At 45.1% G+C, this 15,218-nt stretch overlaps 2 protein-coding genes across 4 annotated transcripts; one reads left to right on the top strand and one right to left on the bottom strand.

Annotated features, from left to right (window-relative positions):
* The first annotated feature begins 4 nt into the window (after window positions 1-4).
* ankrd45 (ankyrin repeat domain 45) lies at window positions 5-2,531 on the top strand. Of its 3 annotated transcripts, XM_040170652.2 has the most exons (5): window positions 5-196; window positions 496-983; window positions 1,072-1,157; window positions 1,385-1,523; window positions 2,358-2,531. In XM_040170652.2, coding segments are annotated over exons 2-5 (711 nt in total). In that variant the 5' UTR covers window positions 5-196; window positions 496-499; the 3' UTR covers window positions 2,360-2,531. The 3 variants fall into 3 exon arrangements, with proteins under 3 accessions (XP_040026586.2, XP_077954993.1, XP_077954992.1); XM_078098867.1 differs by lacking the exon at window positions 2,358-2,531 and having other exon boundaries at window positions 1,385-1,709; XM_078098866.1 differs by lacking the exons at window positions 5-196; window positions 2,358-2,531 and having other exon boundaries at window positions 353-983; window positions 1,385-1,709.
* Window positions 2,532-3,043: 512 nt separating this feature from the next.
* On the bottom strand, window positions 3,044-14,711 carry bpnt2 (3'(2'), 5'-bisphosphate nucleotidase 2). The gene is made up of 8 exons (XM_040170650.2): window positions 14,112-14,711; window positions 6,348-6,420; window positions 6,007-6,153; window positions 5,753-5,912; window positions 5,401-5,496; window positions 5,130-5,291; window positions 4,669-4,803; window positions 3,044-3,928 (listed from the first exon to the last, which is right to left on the bottom strand). Exons 1-8 carry the CDS (start codon window positions 14,228-14,230, stop codon window positions 3,786-3,788), a joined length of 1,035 nt encoding a protein of 344 aa, XP_040026584.2. The 5' UTR covers window positions 14,231-14,711; the 3' UTR covers window positions 3,044-3,785.
* Window positions 14,712-15,218: the final 507 nt, after the last annotated feature.

Raw genomic sequence — 15,218 nt, 5'->3', positions numbered from 1 at the left:
CAGTAACGGCGTCTGAACCCCCAGTTCAGAAACTAAGCGCGAGACAACAACCGTTGATTTTCTCAGTGATTAAGTTTAGTTACACTCAACAAAGTGGCTTTACTCAAAACGTCTCCCCGCTACCGCGAGGCCCAGTGAAGACACGTGAAAAACACAAAAACAAGGATCGCCGCCATCTCCCGGGACTCAAAAGAAGGTAGATTTGAACTCGGACCGCTGGATTCAGAGTCCAGGGCGTTAAACCGTTCAACACAGAACCACGGCGCCCCGCGGAGCCATGAATGTCAGTTGATGTAGCTTAAAGAGTTAAGCAGCGTTGAAGGGATTGAAAGCAACCGTATTTTACTGAAAGACACACGCAAACACGTCCTTGTCCTTTGGCGCAGTTGAATAAATATAGCCTACAAAAGTTCACGTTACCGTTGAATGTTTTAACGGCTAGCAGGTGATGCTGTAACCATGGCAACGGCGCATTGCCGTCCGTGTGGGGGGCAGAATAATGTCCTCGTTTCAGAGGGCCGTCTTTGAAAGCGTGTTGTCCGGAGACCTGGAGGCTCTTCAGCGGTGTTTGGAGCGCGAAGCAGCCGCCGAGTCGCGGGAGCTGGATCCGTTCGGCATGAAGGACAAAGAGGGGAGAAACGCGCTGTTAAACGCCTGCATGTTGGGGCGGACCGCCATCGCCCGGGAGCTGGTGCGACACGGGGCCCGGGTCAACGAGCGGACGGCCCGAGGTGAGCAGGCCACGTGGTTACTAAGAAGAACTAGTTTCTGTTCTATTCTACTGAATTGCCATTTCTATGTTTTCCTCTCTTCGGGTTACACCGCGCTGCACCTCGCCGCCTGCTGGGGCCACCTGGGGATCGTGGGGACCCTGGTGGAGCTGGGAGCTGACCTCCAGGCCAAGACCTTCAGAGGGCAGCGCCCCGTGGACCTGGCCCAGACCTACTCCAGGACACAGTGCGCTAACTGTCTCCTCACGGCCGGTGTGTGTGTGTGTGTGTGTGTGTGCAGCTGATGCTTGGTGGGTAATCATGAGCATTATTCCTGACCAATGTCTATATTTCTGTGCAGAAGCTAAACAGGACCTGATGACATATGTAGGTTTTGTTCAGGACCTTGTCTCTGACCCAGAGAGCAGCCTCACAGGGGAGGAAAAGGTGACACATTTTCCATGAGGATTCACAAATATTTGTTTGTATGGATTATTATTGATTATTGCTTTAGGTCCTTTTTGTGGATGTGCATATTTTCATGAAGGACCAATTGGCCCTGGGGCTGTTAAGAGACGCAGCGAGGGGAAAAATGATGTGTGTACACGCCCACCAGCAGGTCTCTCCTGCCACATAAATATCAGTGACTTTCTCTTGGGTTGACCTCTGCACAGGAATTTTGTGAATGTGCGTGCTCTGCCAAGACGGACTGGATCCAGACTGTCAGAAACCCAAAGGCGGCAGACTTCACAGCCCAGAGGAGAGACATGGAGGACACCCTGCGGCCCATTCTCCACAAGCCGTCTGCTCAGTGTACGTATTGGCACAGTAGTATTGGTACCGTTGTTGCACAGCATTGAAATCTCTCCCCGGAGTCTTTCGCTAACTGCTGCCGACTGATTTTGTGTTCTTAAATCTTTCCTTATCGGTCAGTGAAACCAGCCCAACAAGCTGCAGTTTCCCGCTTTGATTTTTTTTTTTACGGATGCAAGAGAAAATTGGGTGAAGAAGCGTTTGTTGTTGTAAACTTTATTGTGGGCCACAAGAGGCTGTAGTGCGCCATCATGTCCTATATAAGACGAAAGACTGATGTGCCATCATTTGCAACAACACAAGACATGTTCCGTGTGTTTAGGGCGCCGATGGGCCGATTAAAGCTCACCTGAGGGTTAGTGTTACGACAGTGTTAATTACCCAGTGGGGGTATCGCCATGGTAACCCTCTGGAGCAGATGTTGTTCAGTACGATGTTTAAATGTGTTCATTTCTACATGTTCACGTCGTCAGCGATTTATTGGCCGACGTCCTCCCTGGATCTGTTGGAACTGCGTGACTTTCAGCCCGAGCCGTGTGTTTCGGGTCGGTGTACTTGACTGATAAAAGACATCGCTCTGTTCGTGATGGCCCGTTTGCCTCTCAGGTCCCACAGAGGTCTTTGGAATTACACTAAACAATTATCTTGTGTGTTTGAAGTGTTCCCTTTATCTCTGACTGCAGCAGCAGGAAAGGTCGAAAGCAGAGCACTGAAATGTCAGCGTTAATAAATGTCTGGAAAACAGACAAATGTTTCTATGTATAATTAGTCAGACCTCATTCAGAACACATTTGCCGGCCTTCATGACCTTCTCGTGTCTTCCATTGTTGAAAGAAATTCCCACAGGACCCGATGACGTCACTTGGGCCGCCTGCTGCAAGGAGACGCGACACGTCCCCGTCGTGCACCCTGCTGGGGGGAAACGACACCTCGATTGTATCTAAAACGAACTCCGCTCATTTGTTGTGTTGCTAAATGCTTGAGCATTAATAAACTGGATATAAAATAGCTCCCCGGCGTGCAGTGTTGAACGCATATTTAGAATGAATGTCTTCGGATACAGCCGGGACTCAAGCGAGTCCCCCCGTTCATCAGATTCCACATAGCTCCCATTTATTAAAAGGTTCCCCTCCACCCCGTGAATCCATACCGACAAGGGACAAGGACCAACTCAGAGCATGAAGCCATGCAAGTGCACGTGTGCTCCAGCGCGTACAGTCCACTTCCCTCAGCACGCGACTGGTACTGAGGCTCAGCGTTCCGACGCAGGACGGTCTGGTCTCTAAACATCCAATGCTTTCCTTCTGTGAGGACGACGGTCAGTCACGAGACGCCATGTTGGACGGGACGCAGCGACCACCAACAGAGGACGTACTGCTTCAAAAACATTCTATCTGCAGGACCAGTCAAAGGTTTGACACATTTTATCATTCAATGACAAAGTGTCCAAACTATTGACTCGTCCTGTGTGTGTGTGTGTATCGATCTATCAATATATTTTTCTATAATTAAATAAAACATACCTGAGAAAAGGTTTAATCAGACAAAAGGATAATAGATTTCCTTGTAGTTTCTCCTTTTAGTCAAGGAATTGGTAACTTAGTAAATCTAATGAACTTACTGTTGAGACAATTTGAGTGCTATACATCAACTGACAAATATCCAAACTTGTGGTGGTTACTACAGAAATATTCTGCAATAAAAAAGGTGGTTGGAACAGAATATTGTGATGTCCAATTGGCTCCATATTGCCCAGCCGGACACGAGTCTTCTGGAAGCAATGATCGAACTATTGCTGCTCTGAGACGCTGCGTCTGCGAGACATAAAGAGACATTCTTCACATTCACCGTTCATTTTAAGACGCTGCTGTAAACTGAGGGTTTACTCAACAAATGTCTCCACCGCCTCCTTTCTACTCCGTCAGCTTGCGGATTCACTGACGGCAGCTCGCTGTTTCTGAAATGAGTCATGTGATGTCGTTGGGTCCTCGTGTCGTCCCTCCTCAGGTCCCCGTGTTGTTGTGTGAAGGTGAAGGCGCCGCGTTCGTTGGCATGTGGGGAGAGAGGCGCACCGCTTCTTCCCGCTTAAAGTACGCGTGTCCGGGGGCAGCCATCTTTGTTTCCTGCAGTCCTGCTGGGCGCCCCCCCCACTCCGATGCATCCTGATTGTTTGGTGTCACGATGAAGTGGGCGCTCTCGGTGATAGAACATGGCTGCCACGTGTTTCCCGTCCACAGGCTGAGCTCCGTGTGTACGCGGGACTCAGTGCTGTTCGGGCCCCCCCTTTGGGAGCCTCTCCAGCAGGGCCTTGTGGTCCACACCAACACTGGCCACCAGCCCTCCTTTGTTGAGCGCCGCGCCGCTGTAGTCGATGTCCTCCCCCTTCAGCGTCGTCATGTGACCACCTACAGGCACAAGTCATTGGTCATTGGTTCAGGCCCCTTCCGCATGAAACATTCATTGGTTGAAAATGTAACAATACAACAAGCTTAGTTTGTGGTATAATTACTTGGATGGATGTACTCTCAAATATAAAATATGATCGTCATTTTTAGCCACGATAAAGAGAATCTATCAGCAAATTAATGCACGGATTCAAAGAGCAATGAACTTTTAATTATTATTGAAGAATGGTAAAACTGGTATATTAAAATAAACATAAACCACGATACCAAACAAGAGGGTAACATAGAAGGTGCAAAGCCTGAGACCGCCAACGGTTTAAAACTAATCAAGGTCATGTGCAAATACTCTAAGCCCACAGCATCATTTTGAACAGGCATTTCATTACGCAATGTCCTTCGAGGTTGAATTGACAACCGGCTGCATTTTAGCACGCCTCTCATGTGCGCTGAAGATATCTTATGTTGCTAGGCAACATAAATGCTGCACGGGGCACAGAGACTACTCGGACAGATGGCGTCCTCTAACTGTTTTCACTCAAGGTCAGAGCCGCCTGGGTTATTTAGCGAGACGTGGCCGTGTTTTCCACCCTATTATCTCTGCTTTAAAGTCAATGAGGCTCAGTCACGTACTTCAGGATTTACCAACTTAGTCAGAATGTGCTTGTTCTTGTAACCCCCCCTCGTTGATACAGATCAGCGGGGGAACCTGAATGAAAATGGAAAGTGAGAAGAGAAGTTACCCAGTGCATTGAGTAGTGCTGCACCAGCGCAGATGTCCCACTTCTTAATGAAGGTGACGTGGATGTAAACGTCCGCCTCGTCCACAGGCTCCTTTGCACTCGAAGGCATTGACACAAGAGACAGGACCTTGTACCCTGAGAGACACAAACAACCAATAATGAATCAAACTAGTCCCACGGTATTCTGACATCCACCCAACCAGCTGAGATCAGACTTCAGAAATGTCTTTACTGCTGCCTGCCATCCCTCATTGGGGGACAAAGTCCATCAGGAGTTCAGCAGATGCCCGTCCTCCTCTAGTGACGTTGATACATTATGTAACAGTGTAAAAGCTTTTTGTTAACACATTTCTGATCATTGGTCTGAAAACCTGATGGGTGAAAATGATCAATTGTTGCACTCCGGTTGAAGGTTTGAAACAATTCCAACTTGTATTTTGTACATGAACGCCAATTCTCACCTGCTCCACCTGCTTCTATGATCGTTGTGCTGTTTCCAAAAGCATCCTGAACAAAGCTTCGAACTTGTCCAGAGTGGGAACGTGATACAATCGTCTTCGGAGGGCTGACACTGTAGGACGCACGGGGACTCACATTTGACCCCTGACCTACAAACGCCCAGGCTGCGGGGAGGGGGAGAAGGTCATACGTGTCTTATGTCACTATAACAGCTCTAGAAAGCCTATTTCACAGATGCCTCCCCTAATGGCATGGACACACACACACACTTACCGGTGAAGTCAGCGAACGGCTGGTGTATGACCCCAATGACTGGTTTACCATCTACGGCCACGCACACCATTGTGGTCACAAACTTCACCAGGTTCTCTGTGGGGAGTAAGATGAGAGATGCTGAGGAGAGCTCATAGGGCCGTGTAGGGAACCGGGTCAGTACGGATGAGACCAGATACAGAGAGAAGTGTCACCTGACTCCCCTCTACACTACTCACAACTCTCCATCAAACCGTCGCACTGAACTTTAAGGGCAGCAGCGGAAGCTGTGCGGGCGGCGTATTGCTGTCCAATGGGTCTCCTCAAATGGCCACGGAGATGAGGACGACGCAACATCAGTGACAACGCCCACCTGTGTATTCCTGTGTAGCGTCCAGGGGGTCGATCCACACCGTGACTCTCTCAGCCGAGACGTCCTTGCCCCCCTTGATCTTGTCGAGTATGTCGGCTGGAATGTTGCGGCTCCAGGACGCGGCCTCTTCCACCGTGTTGTCGTGCTCCTCGCTGATCACCTGAACAAATGCAGGCAGAGGTACGAGTCACGTGCGTTAGGCTCGTCTTTAAATCAAGCGCTCCTCTAACGTTCAGGTCAAAGCCTTTTCGTACCGTGACATCAGGGAAGGTGCTGCTTATGAGGTTGAACATCTTCCTATGAGAGCGCAGGTCACCCGTGGTCAGAAGTTCATCGGCTCCCTCCCTCGTCTTGCCCTTTGACTTCTCCTCCAGGTTATCACCATTACGAGTCTTCTTCACCTGGGGGACGTGTGGACGAGACTTGTATTGCACACATTGTAGTATACGTAAGCTGCATCAGCGTTTCCCCTCGGTTTCGCGGCGTCAGTGCGTGTGTGAAACAGGGAGCGGAAAAACAACGGGATACTCAGTGGAACATGAGCCTTTTCAATATTTGCCCACTGAGCCGCGTAAACATGGTTCTTTTGTTTTACCTCCAAGCCACCGAGCACCGCAGCCTCCACCGAGACAGCCAGCAGGTCCCTCAGATCCACTTTGTCCCCCTTCCTGCAGGGACCAAAGGACAGAAGAGTCACGTCACACCTGATGACGCGGTGTGGGCCACATCAGGGGAGGGGTTTGTTGACATTGCCCCCCCAGGTATTATTGTTGGAATGCATTAACGATGCATTCCAAGTATTGTTCTTCGAATCTTTATTTCCGACTTATTGTTGGAATGCATTGAGATGCATTCCAAGTATTGTTCTTCGAATCTTTATTCCGACTTATTATTTTTCTTCTATTTCTTCCGCGCCGCCTTTCAACTCCTTCACACTTTCAGCTATTAAAACCATTCAAATATTAAATTATTCAGCTCCTTCAGGAGAGGGGTGCTATGACTTTTCAGCTTTTTAGCTCTTAAGCTTGAATTTATATAAATCTATAATCATTAATATTTTAACATGGTTTTCCAATGGAGATCGTTTTTCAAATCCTCTTAAACTTCTTCAACTTTCAGATTCTTCAGCTTCGCCAATCTTTCAGCTACAGACATCATTTCAACTTTCAAATGTTGACACAAGTCTCAACTATTTTATGAAAAAAACTGCTTCTTGATATCTATTGTACTTTTTTCATAATCACTGATTATGTTTCACTAGTTCTTCGCTCCGTTTCTGACTTTTACATGAGTGTGTATTGCGTCTGCTAGAGGGGGACCTCGCGGGCTAGAGTGTGAAGCAGCGCAGAAATCTGGTTAAAAAAGTATGGAACTTCTGTCCTTGCAGCCAAAGTATACACTCTAGAGGCTTCATTTCTTCAGATTAATGAGGGTATGGTTGTGCTGATTGGATTAATGTGTTCATGGAATCCCAGAGTTTTTTAGTTTTGGCGCAAGGAGTGTTTGAGTGACACAACCTCTGCCAAAAGCCCCATAGGCTCCAATACAAATCTGCCGACATATTTCTCACAAAAATCCACAAGGTACACGTTTTGTAAACGGCCATAGGAGCCGTATTTATTACCGGACAGACATAAAAAGCACTTCCACGCGTTCGGTAGAGTCTTGGGTCTCATACAAACGCCGTATTTTTTAGATAGCTGTTATAGTTTTTCGCTGGTTCCCATTTGTCTGAGGTGTGGATTCTGTGTAACTTGCTGCCATGTCTCCCCTTTTGCAGCCGCACAGGTGCGGTGTTGTCGTGGTTACGAGCACTCACATGCTGCAGGGTCTGTGGCTCACAGCTGCTTCTATGACCTGATTAGTGGAGTCACATGACGCAGCTATGCTTTCTGTCAACAGACCAATATGATAAAGACACTGGCCCCCCCTCCCCCCTCCACCCTGACCTCTTCTCACTGTTAATCACTCAGTCAGTCAGTATGTCTAATTCTCCTCCCCTCTCCCTCTCTATCTCTTCGTCACCACCATTCCCTTCCTCACCCTCTCACCCTCCCTCACTCTATCTACACCCCCCCACCCCACCCAATCCAATAGGTGCGCCGTTGCCGTGGTTACACGTAAACACGCTGCAGTATCTCTGTGGCTCACAGCTGCTTATATGACCTGATTAGTGGAGTCACATGACGCAGCTATGCTTTCTGTCAACAGACCAATATGATAAAGACACTCGCCCCCCCTCCCCCCTCCACCCTGACCTCTTCTCACTGTTAATCACTCTCAGTCAGTCAGTCTGTCTAATTCTCCTCCTCTCTCTCTCCCTCTCTCTCTTCCTCACCACCATTCCCTTCCTCACCCTCTCACCCTCCCTCCCTCTATCTACACCCCCCCACCCCACCCAATCCAATAGGTGCGCCGTTGTCGTGGTTACACGTAAACACGCTGCAGTATCTCTGTGGCTCACAGCTGCTTATATGACCTGATTAGTGGAGTCACATGACGCAGCTATGCTTTCTGTCAACAGACCAATATGATAAAGACACTCGCCCCCCCTCCCCCCTCCACCCTGACCTCTTCTCACTGTTAATCACTCTCAGTCAGTCAGTCTGTCTAATTCTCCTCCTCTCTCTCTCCCTCTCTCTCTTCCTCACCACCATTCCCTTCCTCACCCTCTCACCCTCCCTCCCTCTATCTACACCCCCCCACCCCACCCAATCCAATAGGTGCGCCGTTGTCGTGGTTACTCGCTCACACGCTGCAGGATCTCTGTCTGTGGCTCTGAGCTGCTCCTATGACCTGATTAGTGGAGTCACATGACGCAGCTATGCTTTCTGTCAACAGACCAATATGATAAAGACACTCGCCCCCCCTCCCCCCTCCACCCTGACCTCTTCTCACTGTTAATCACTCTCAGTCAGTCAGTATGTCTGTTTATTTCTCCTCTCTCTCTCTCCCTCTATCTCTTCCTCACCACCCCTCCCTTCCTCACCCTCCCTCCCTCTATCTACACCCCCCCACCCCACCCAATCCAATAATTTCAAAATAAAAGCCCCATGGAGGGAATTTTTACTGTAATGTCTGTGATGAGGCCTATTAATTAAAAACTTTTAAGTGTGAATAACAAACATTCTGTCTCCCACTACGAATATTACTCGTACTTCTAGTACTACAACTGATACTTCTACTACCATACTACTGGTATTTCTATCGCTATTAATACTACAACTACTACTAATGTTATTACAAAAACTACTATGGCTAATAGTATTACAGCTGTTTCTACTGCTGTTCATACTAAACCTACTATTACTGCTTATACTGCTAGTACTACTAATACCACAATTACAACTATAACTACTACTACTACTAATATTACTACAAACAATTTTAAACAAATTTAAGCTCCTGCAACTTCTGTTTTTAGAAAATCTATTGAAATTCAGCTTCCCCACTTCCTGTATTTTCAGCAGTTCTTTAAAATAATTTCTGCTTTTCTTATGCCTCTATTAACAGCAATGTTTTAATATTAATTTCTGTATTCTTTTTTGCAATATTTAACATTTATTTCAGCTGTTTTCATTTCTGCTTTTTCAGCAAATCTATTGAAATTCCTTTCAGCTTCTCCCATTTCTGTATTTTCAGCAATTTCAAATTCATTTCAGCTTTTCAGCAAATGTATTCAAATTCCCTTCAACTTTCTGTATTTTCAGCTATTTTTAAATATTCATTTCAGCTTTCAGCTTTTTGCATTCCAACGCATTTTCAGCAGGAAATGCATTTTCTAGTTATTGTTGGAATGCATTAACGATGCATTCCAAGTATTGTTCTTCGAATCTTTATTTCCGACTTATTATTATTCTATTTCTTCCGCGCGACCTTTCAACTCCTTCACATTTTCAGCTATTTAAACCGTTCAAATATTAAAATGTTCAGCTCCTTTCTGGCTTTAAGGCTATGACTTTTCAGCTTTCTACCACTTATGCTTGAATTTATATAAATCAATAATCATAAATATTTTAACATGGTTTTCCAATGGAAATTGTTTTCAAATCCTCCTTAAACTTCTTCAACTTTCAGACTTTTCAGCTTCCCCAATCTTTCAGCTACAGACACCATTTAAACTTTCAAATGTTGACACAAGTCTCAACTATTTTATGAAAAAAACTGCTTCTTGATATCTATTGTACTTTTTTCATAATCACTGATTATGTTTCACTAGTTCTTTGCTCCGTTTCTGACTTTTACATGAGTGTGTATTGCGTCTGCTAGAGTGGAGAGCTCGAGGCTAGAGTGTGGGGCATCGCAGGAATCTGGTTAAAAAAATATGGAACTTTTGTCCTTGCAGCCAAAGTATACACTCTAGAGGCTTAATTTCTTCAGATTAATGAGGGTATGGTTGTGCTGATTGGATTAATGTGTTCATGGAATCCCAGAGTTCTTTAGTTTTGGCGCAAGGTGTGTTTGAGTGACACAACCTCTGCCAAAAGCCCCATAGGCTCCAATACAAATCTGCCGACATATTTCTCACAAAAATCCACAAGGTACACGTTTTGTAAACGGCCATAGGAGCCGTATTTATTACCGGACAGACATAAAAACACATCCACGCGTTCGGTAGAGTCTTGGGTCTCATACAAACGCCGTATTTTTTAGATAGCTGTTATAGTTTTGCGCTGGTTCCCATTTGTTTGAGGTGTGGATTCTGTGTAACTTGCTGCCATGTCTCTGTCTTTTGCAGCAGCTCGTTAATGAGCACAGGTGCGGCGTTGTCGTGGTTACTCGCTCACACGCTGCAGGATCTGTCTGTGGCTCACAGCTGCTCCTATGACCTGATTAGTGGAGTCACATGACGCAGCTATGCTTTCTGTCAACAGACCAATATGATAAAGACACTCGCCCCCCCTCCCCCCTCCACCCTGACCTCTGCTCACTGTTAATCACTCTCAGTCAGTATGTCTGTCTATTTCTCCTCCTCTCTCTCTCCCTCTATCTCTTCCTCACCACCCCTCCCTTCCTCACCCTCTCACCCTCCCTCCCTCTATCTACTCCCCCCCACCCCACCCAATCCAATAATTTCAAAATAAAAGCCCCATGGAGGGAATTTTTACTGTAATGTCTGTGATGAGGCCTATTAATTAAAAACTTTTAAGTGTGAATAACAAACATTCTGTCTCCCACTACGAATATTACTCGTACTTCTAGTACTACAACTGATACTTCTACTACCATACTACTAGTATTTCTACTGCTATTAATACTAAAACTACTACTAATGTTATTACAAATACTACTATGGCTAATAGTATTCCAGCTGTTTCTACTGCTATTGATACTAAACCTACTATTACTGCTCATACTGCTAGTACTACTAATACCACGATTATAACTAATACTACTACTAATATTACTACAAACAATTTTAAACAAATTTAAGCTCCTGCAACTTCTGTTTTTAGAAAATCTATTGAAATTCAGCTTCCCCACTTCCTGTATTTTCAGCAGTTCTTTAAAATAATTTCAGCTATTCTTATGCCTCTATCAACAGCAATTTTTTAATATTCATTTCTGTATTTTTTTGCAATATTTCAAATTTATTTCAGCTGTTTTCATTTCTGCTTTTTCAGCAAATCTATTGATTCCTTTCAGCTTCTCCCATTTCTGTATTTTCAGCAATTTCAAATTCATTTCAGCTTTTCAGCAAATGTATTCAAATTCCCTTCAACTTTCTGTATTTTCAGCTATTTTCAAATATTCAGTGCAGCTTTCAGCTTTTTGCATTCCAACGCATTTTCAGCAGGAAATGCATTTTCTAGTTATTCTATTTCTTCCGCGCGACCTTTCAACTCCTTCACATTTTCAGCTATTTAAACCGTTCAAATATTAAAATGTTCAGCTCCTTTCTGGCTTTAAGGCTATGACTTTTCAGCTTTCTACCACTTATGCTTGAATTTATATAAATCAATAATCATAAATATTTTAACATGGTTTTCCAATGGAAATTGTTTTCAAATCCTCCTTAAACTTCTTCAACTTTCAGACTTTTCAGCTTCCCCAATCTTTCAGCTACAGACACCATTTAAACTTTCAAATGTTGACACAAGTCTCAACTATTTTATGAAAAAAACTGCTTCTTGATATCTATTGTACTTTTTTCATAATCACTGATTATGTTTCACTAGTTCTTCGCTCCGTTTCTGACTTTTACATGAGTGTGTATTGCGTCTGCTAGAGTGGAGAGCTCGACGGCTAGAGTGTGGGGGATCGCAGGAATCTGGTTAAAAAAATATGGAACTTTTGTCCTTGCAGCCAAAGTATACACTCTAGAGGCTTCATTTCTTCAGATTAATGAGGGTATGGTTGTGCTGATTGGATTAATGTGTTCATGGAATCCCAGAGTTCTTTAGTTTTGGCGCAAGGTGTGTTTGAGTGACACAACCTCTGCCAAAAGCCCCATAGGCTCCAATACAAATCTGCCGACATATTTCTCACAAAAATCCACAAGGTACACGTTTTGTAAACAGCCATAGGAGCCGTATTTATTACCGGACAGACATAAATACACATCCACGCGTTCGGTAGAGTCTTGGGTCTCATACAAACGCCGTATTTTTTAGATAGCTGTTATAGTTTTGCGCTGGTTCCCATTTGTTTGAGGTGTGGATTCTGTGTAACTTGCTGCCATGTCTCTGCATTTTGCAGCCGCTCGTTAATGATCACAGGTGCGCCGTTGTCGTGGTTACGAGCACTCACATGCTGCAGGATCTGTCTGTGGCTCACAGCTGCTTATATGACCTGATTAGTGGAGTCACATGACCCAGCTATGCTTTCTGTCAACAGGCCAATATGATAAAGACACTCGCCCCCCTCCCCCCTCCACCCTGACCTCTTCTCACTGTTAATCACTCTCAGTCAGTCAGTCTGTCTAATTCTCCTCCCCTCTCCCTCTCTATCTCTTCCTCACCACCCCTCCATTCCTCACCCTCTCACCCTCCCTCCCTCTATCTACACCCCCCCACCCCACCCAATCCAATAGGTGCGCCGTTGTCGTGGTTACTCGTAAACACGCTGCAGTATCTCTGTGTGTGACTCACAGCTGCTCCAATGACGTGATTAGTGGAGTCACATGACGCAGCTATGCTTTCTGTCAACAGACCAATATGATAAAGACACTCGCCCCCCCTCCCCCCTCCACCCTGACCTCTTCTCACTGTTAATCACTCAGTCAGTCAGTATGTCTGTCTATTTCTCCTCCTCTCTCTCTCCCTCTATCTCTTCCTCACCACCCCTCCCTTCCTCACCCTCTCACCCTCCCTCCCTCTATCTACACCCCCCCAACCCACCCAATCCAATAATTTCAAAATAAAAGCCACATGGAGGGAATTTTTACTGTAATGTTTGTGATGAGGCCTATTAATTAAAAACTTCTTAGTTTGAATAACAAACATTCTGTCTCCCACTACGAATATTACTCGTACTTCTAGTACTACAACTGATACTTCTACTACCATACTACTAGTATTTCTACTGCTATTAATACTACAACTACTACTAATGTTATTACAAATACGACTATGGCTAATAGTATTACAGCTGTTTCTACTGCTATTGATACTAAACCTACTATTACTGCTTATACTGCTAGTACTACTAATACCACAATTATAACTAATACTACTACTAATATTACTACAAACAATTTTCAACAAATTTAAGCTCCTGCAACTTCTGTTTTTAGAAAATCTATTGAAATTCAGCTTCCCCACTTCCTGTATTTTCAGCAGTTCTTTAAAATAATTTCAGCTATTCTTATGCCTCTATCAACAGCAATTTTTTAATATTCATTTCTGTATTTTTTTGCAATATTTCAAATTTATTTCAGCTGTTTTCATTTCTGCTTTTTCAGCAAATCTATTGAAATTCCTTTCAGCTTCTCCCATTTCTGTATTTTCAGCAATTTCAAATTCATTTCAGCTTTTCTAATATCTATAATTTCAGCAAATGTATTCAAATTCCCTTCAACTTTCTGTATTTTCAGCTATTTTAAAAAGTTCATTTCAGCTTTCAGCTTTTTGCATTCCAACGCATTTTCAGCAGGAAATGCATTTTCTAGTTTGCTACGATGCTGATATTTTGTGTATATGTGTACCATCACACATCTGCAGAGACAAATCCGTGTTTCCACCACTGAAAGCCAGACGACCAACAAAAATGTTTGATCCTATCGGTCAAATTAAGTGAAAGTCGAACTACACAGACACGTTCAAGTCGCACAGGACCGGACCGGGACCTGCCGTGAGAGGGGATGCCAAGCGATCATCGCCATAATCGTGTCTGTAAATGAGAGCGAGGAGAGTCTCACCTGAACGCAGCCCAGCGGTTGGAGATGACCCCCGCGTACAGGTGGTAGATGACGCCGACTCCCAGCAGGCAGAACACCGCCACACCGAGCGGGGACAGCCGGACGCCCATCGGAGCCATCGCCGGAGGAGAACACTGAAGCGCTCGCTGGGATGACGACTCACAACACGAGAGGGCACAGGGGCGTCTGATGCTAAGCTAGCGTTAGCTGACGTGGCTGTCCGGCGAGGCGAGCTAACGTCCGCGAGCCACTTCGCAGCCGGCGTGAACGCGTCGACTGTCACGCGAGGAAACCAGCGCGCTGTCAGAGAAGCCGCACGCGGGCGAACGCCGATTAGCTGCTCGTGCGTTTAGTGGCGTCCGGTGTCTGTTTGACGAGATTCCCCGAATAAGCGAGCGTCGTTTGGGTCCGTAGCCGCATTCCGTTGGCGGGACCGCTGCTCGTTCCGCCCGTTAACGTGCTGCTGGCGTGGAGCGCGAGGCGGAACAATCACACCTCTGTTCACTCATTACGAACACACGAGAGGTCACGAGCTGCTCGCTTCTCTTCCGGGTTACGCTGGTGACGTCATCGCTTTTGGGTTTGGTATTAAAATGATGCATATATACATACATACGTATATAAGTATATATTCATATACAACTATATATATATACATACATACATATATATATATATATATATATACATATATATATATATATATATATATATATATATATATATATATATATATATATATATATATATATATATATATATATATATAGACACAGGTGACCCCCACAGAGATATATATATATGTTTATGTATACTCCACGGACGCATCACTGTCTTCTGTTTCGTTTACGCGTGCATAGACGCAGTTCTATACAATGGGTAAGTAGTGTATTTACAATGAGGGATGGACAACCGGACTCTCAACGAAATGCTGCAGTTTAAACAGGATTAGTGTGTGTTTATTGTGTTGCTGTACTCTAAGACACGGCTCAACCTCCCTGTACTCAGGGGACAATATTTGCATTGCAGTATTAAGAGGACATGGTTCTGACACAGATCCTCTCCAGGTTACCCGGTAGGTGCGGCCGTCGAGGTAGGACGAGAAAA

Source organism: Gasterosteus aculeatus, chromosome 3, assembly GCF_964276395.1.
Source record: "Gasterosteus aculeatus chromosome 3, fGasAcu3.hap1.1, whole genome shotgun sequence".
Lineage (NCBI taxonomy): Eukaryota > Metazoa > Chordata > Actinopteri > Perciformes > Gasterosteidae > Gasterosteus > Gasterosteus aculeatus.
The sequence above is the reverse complement of the archived record's forward strand: the minus strand, read 5'-3'. Positions and strand labels throughout refer to the sequence as shown.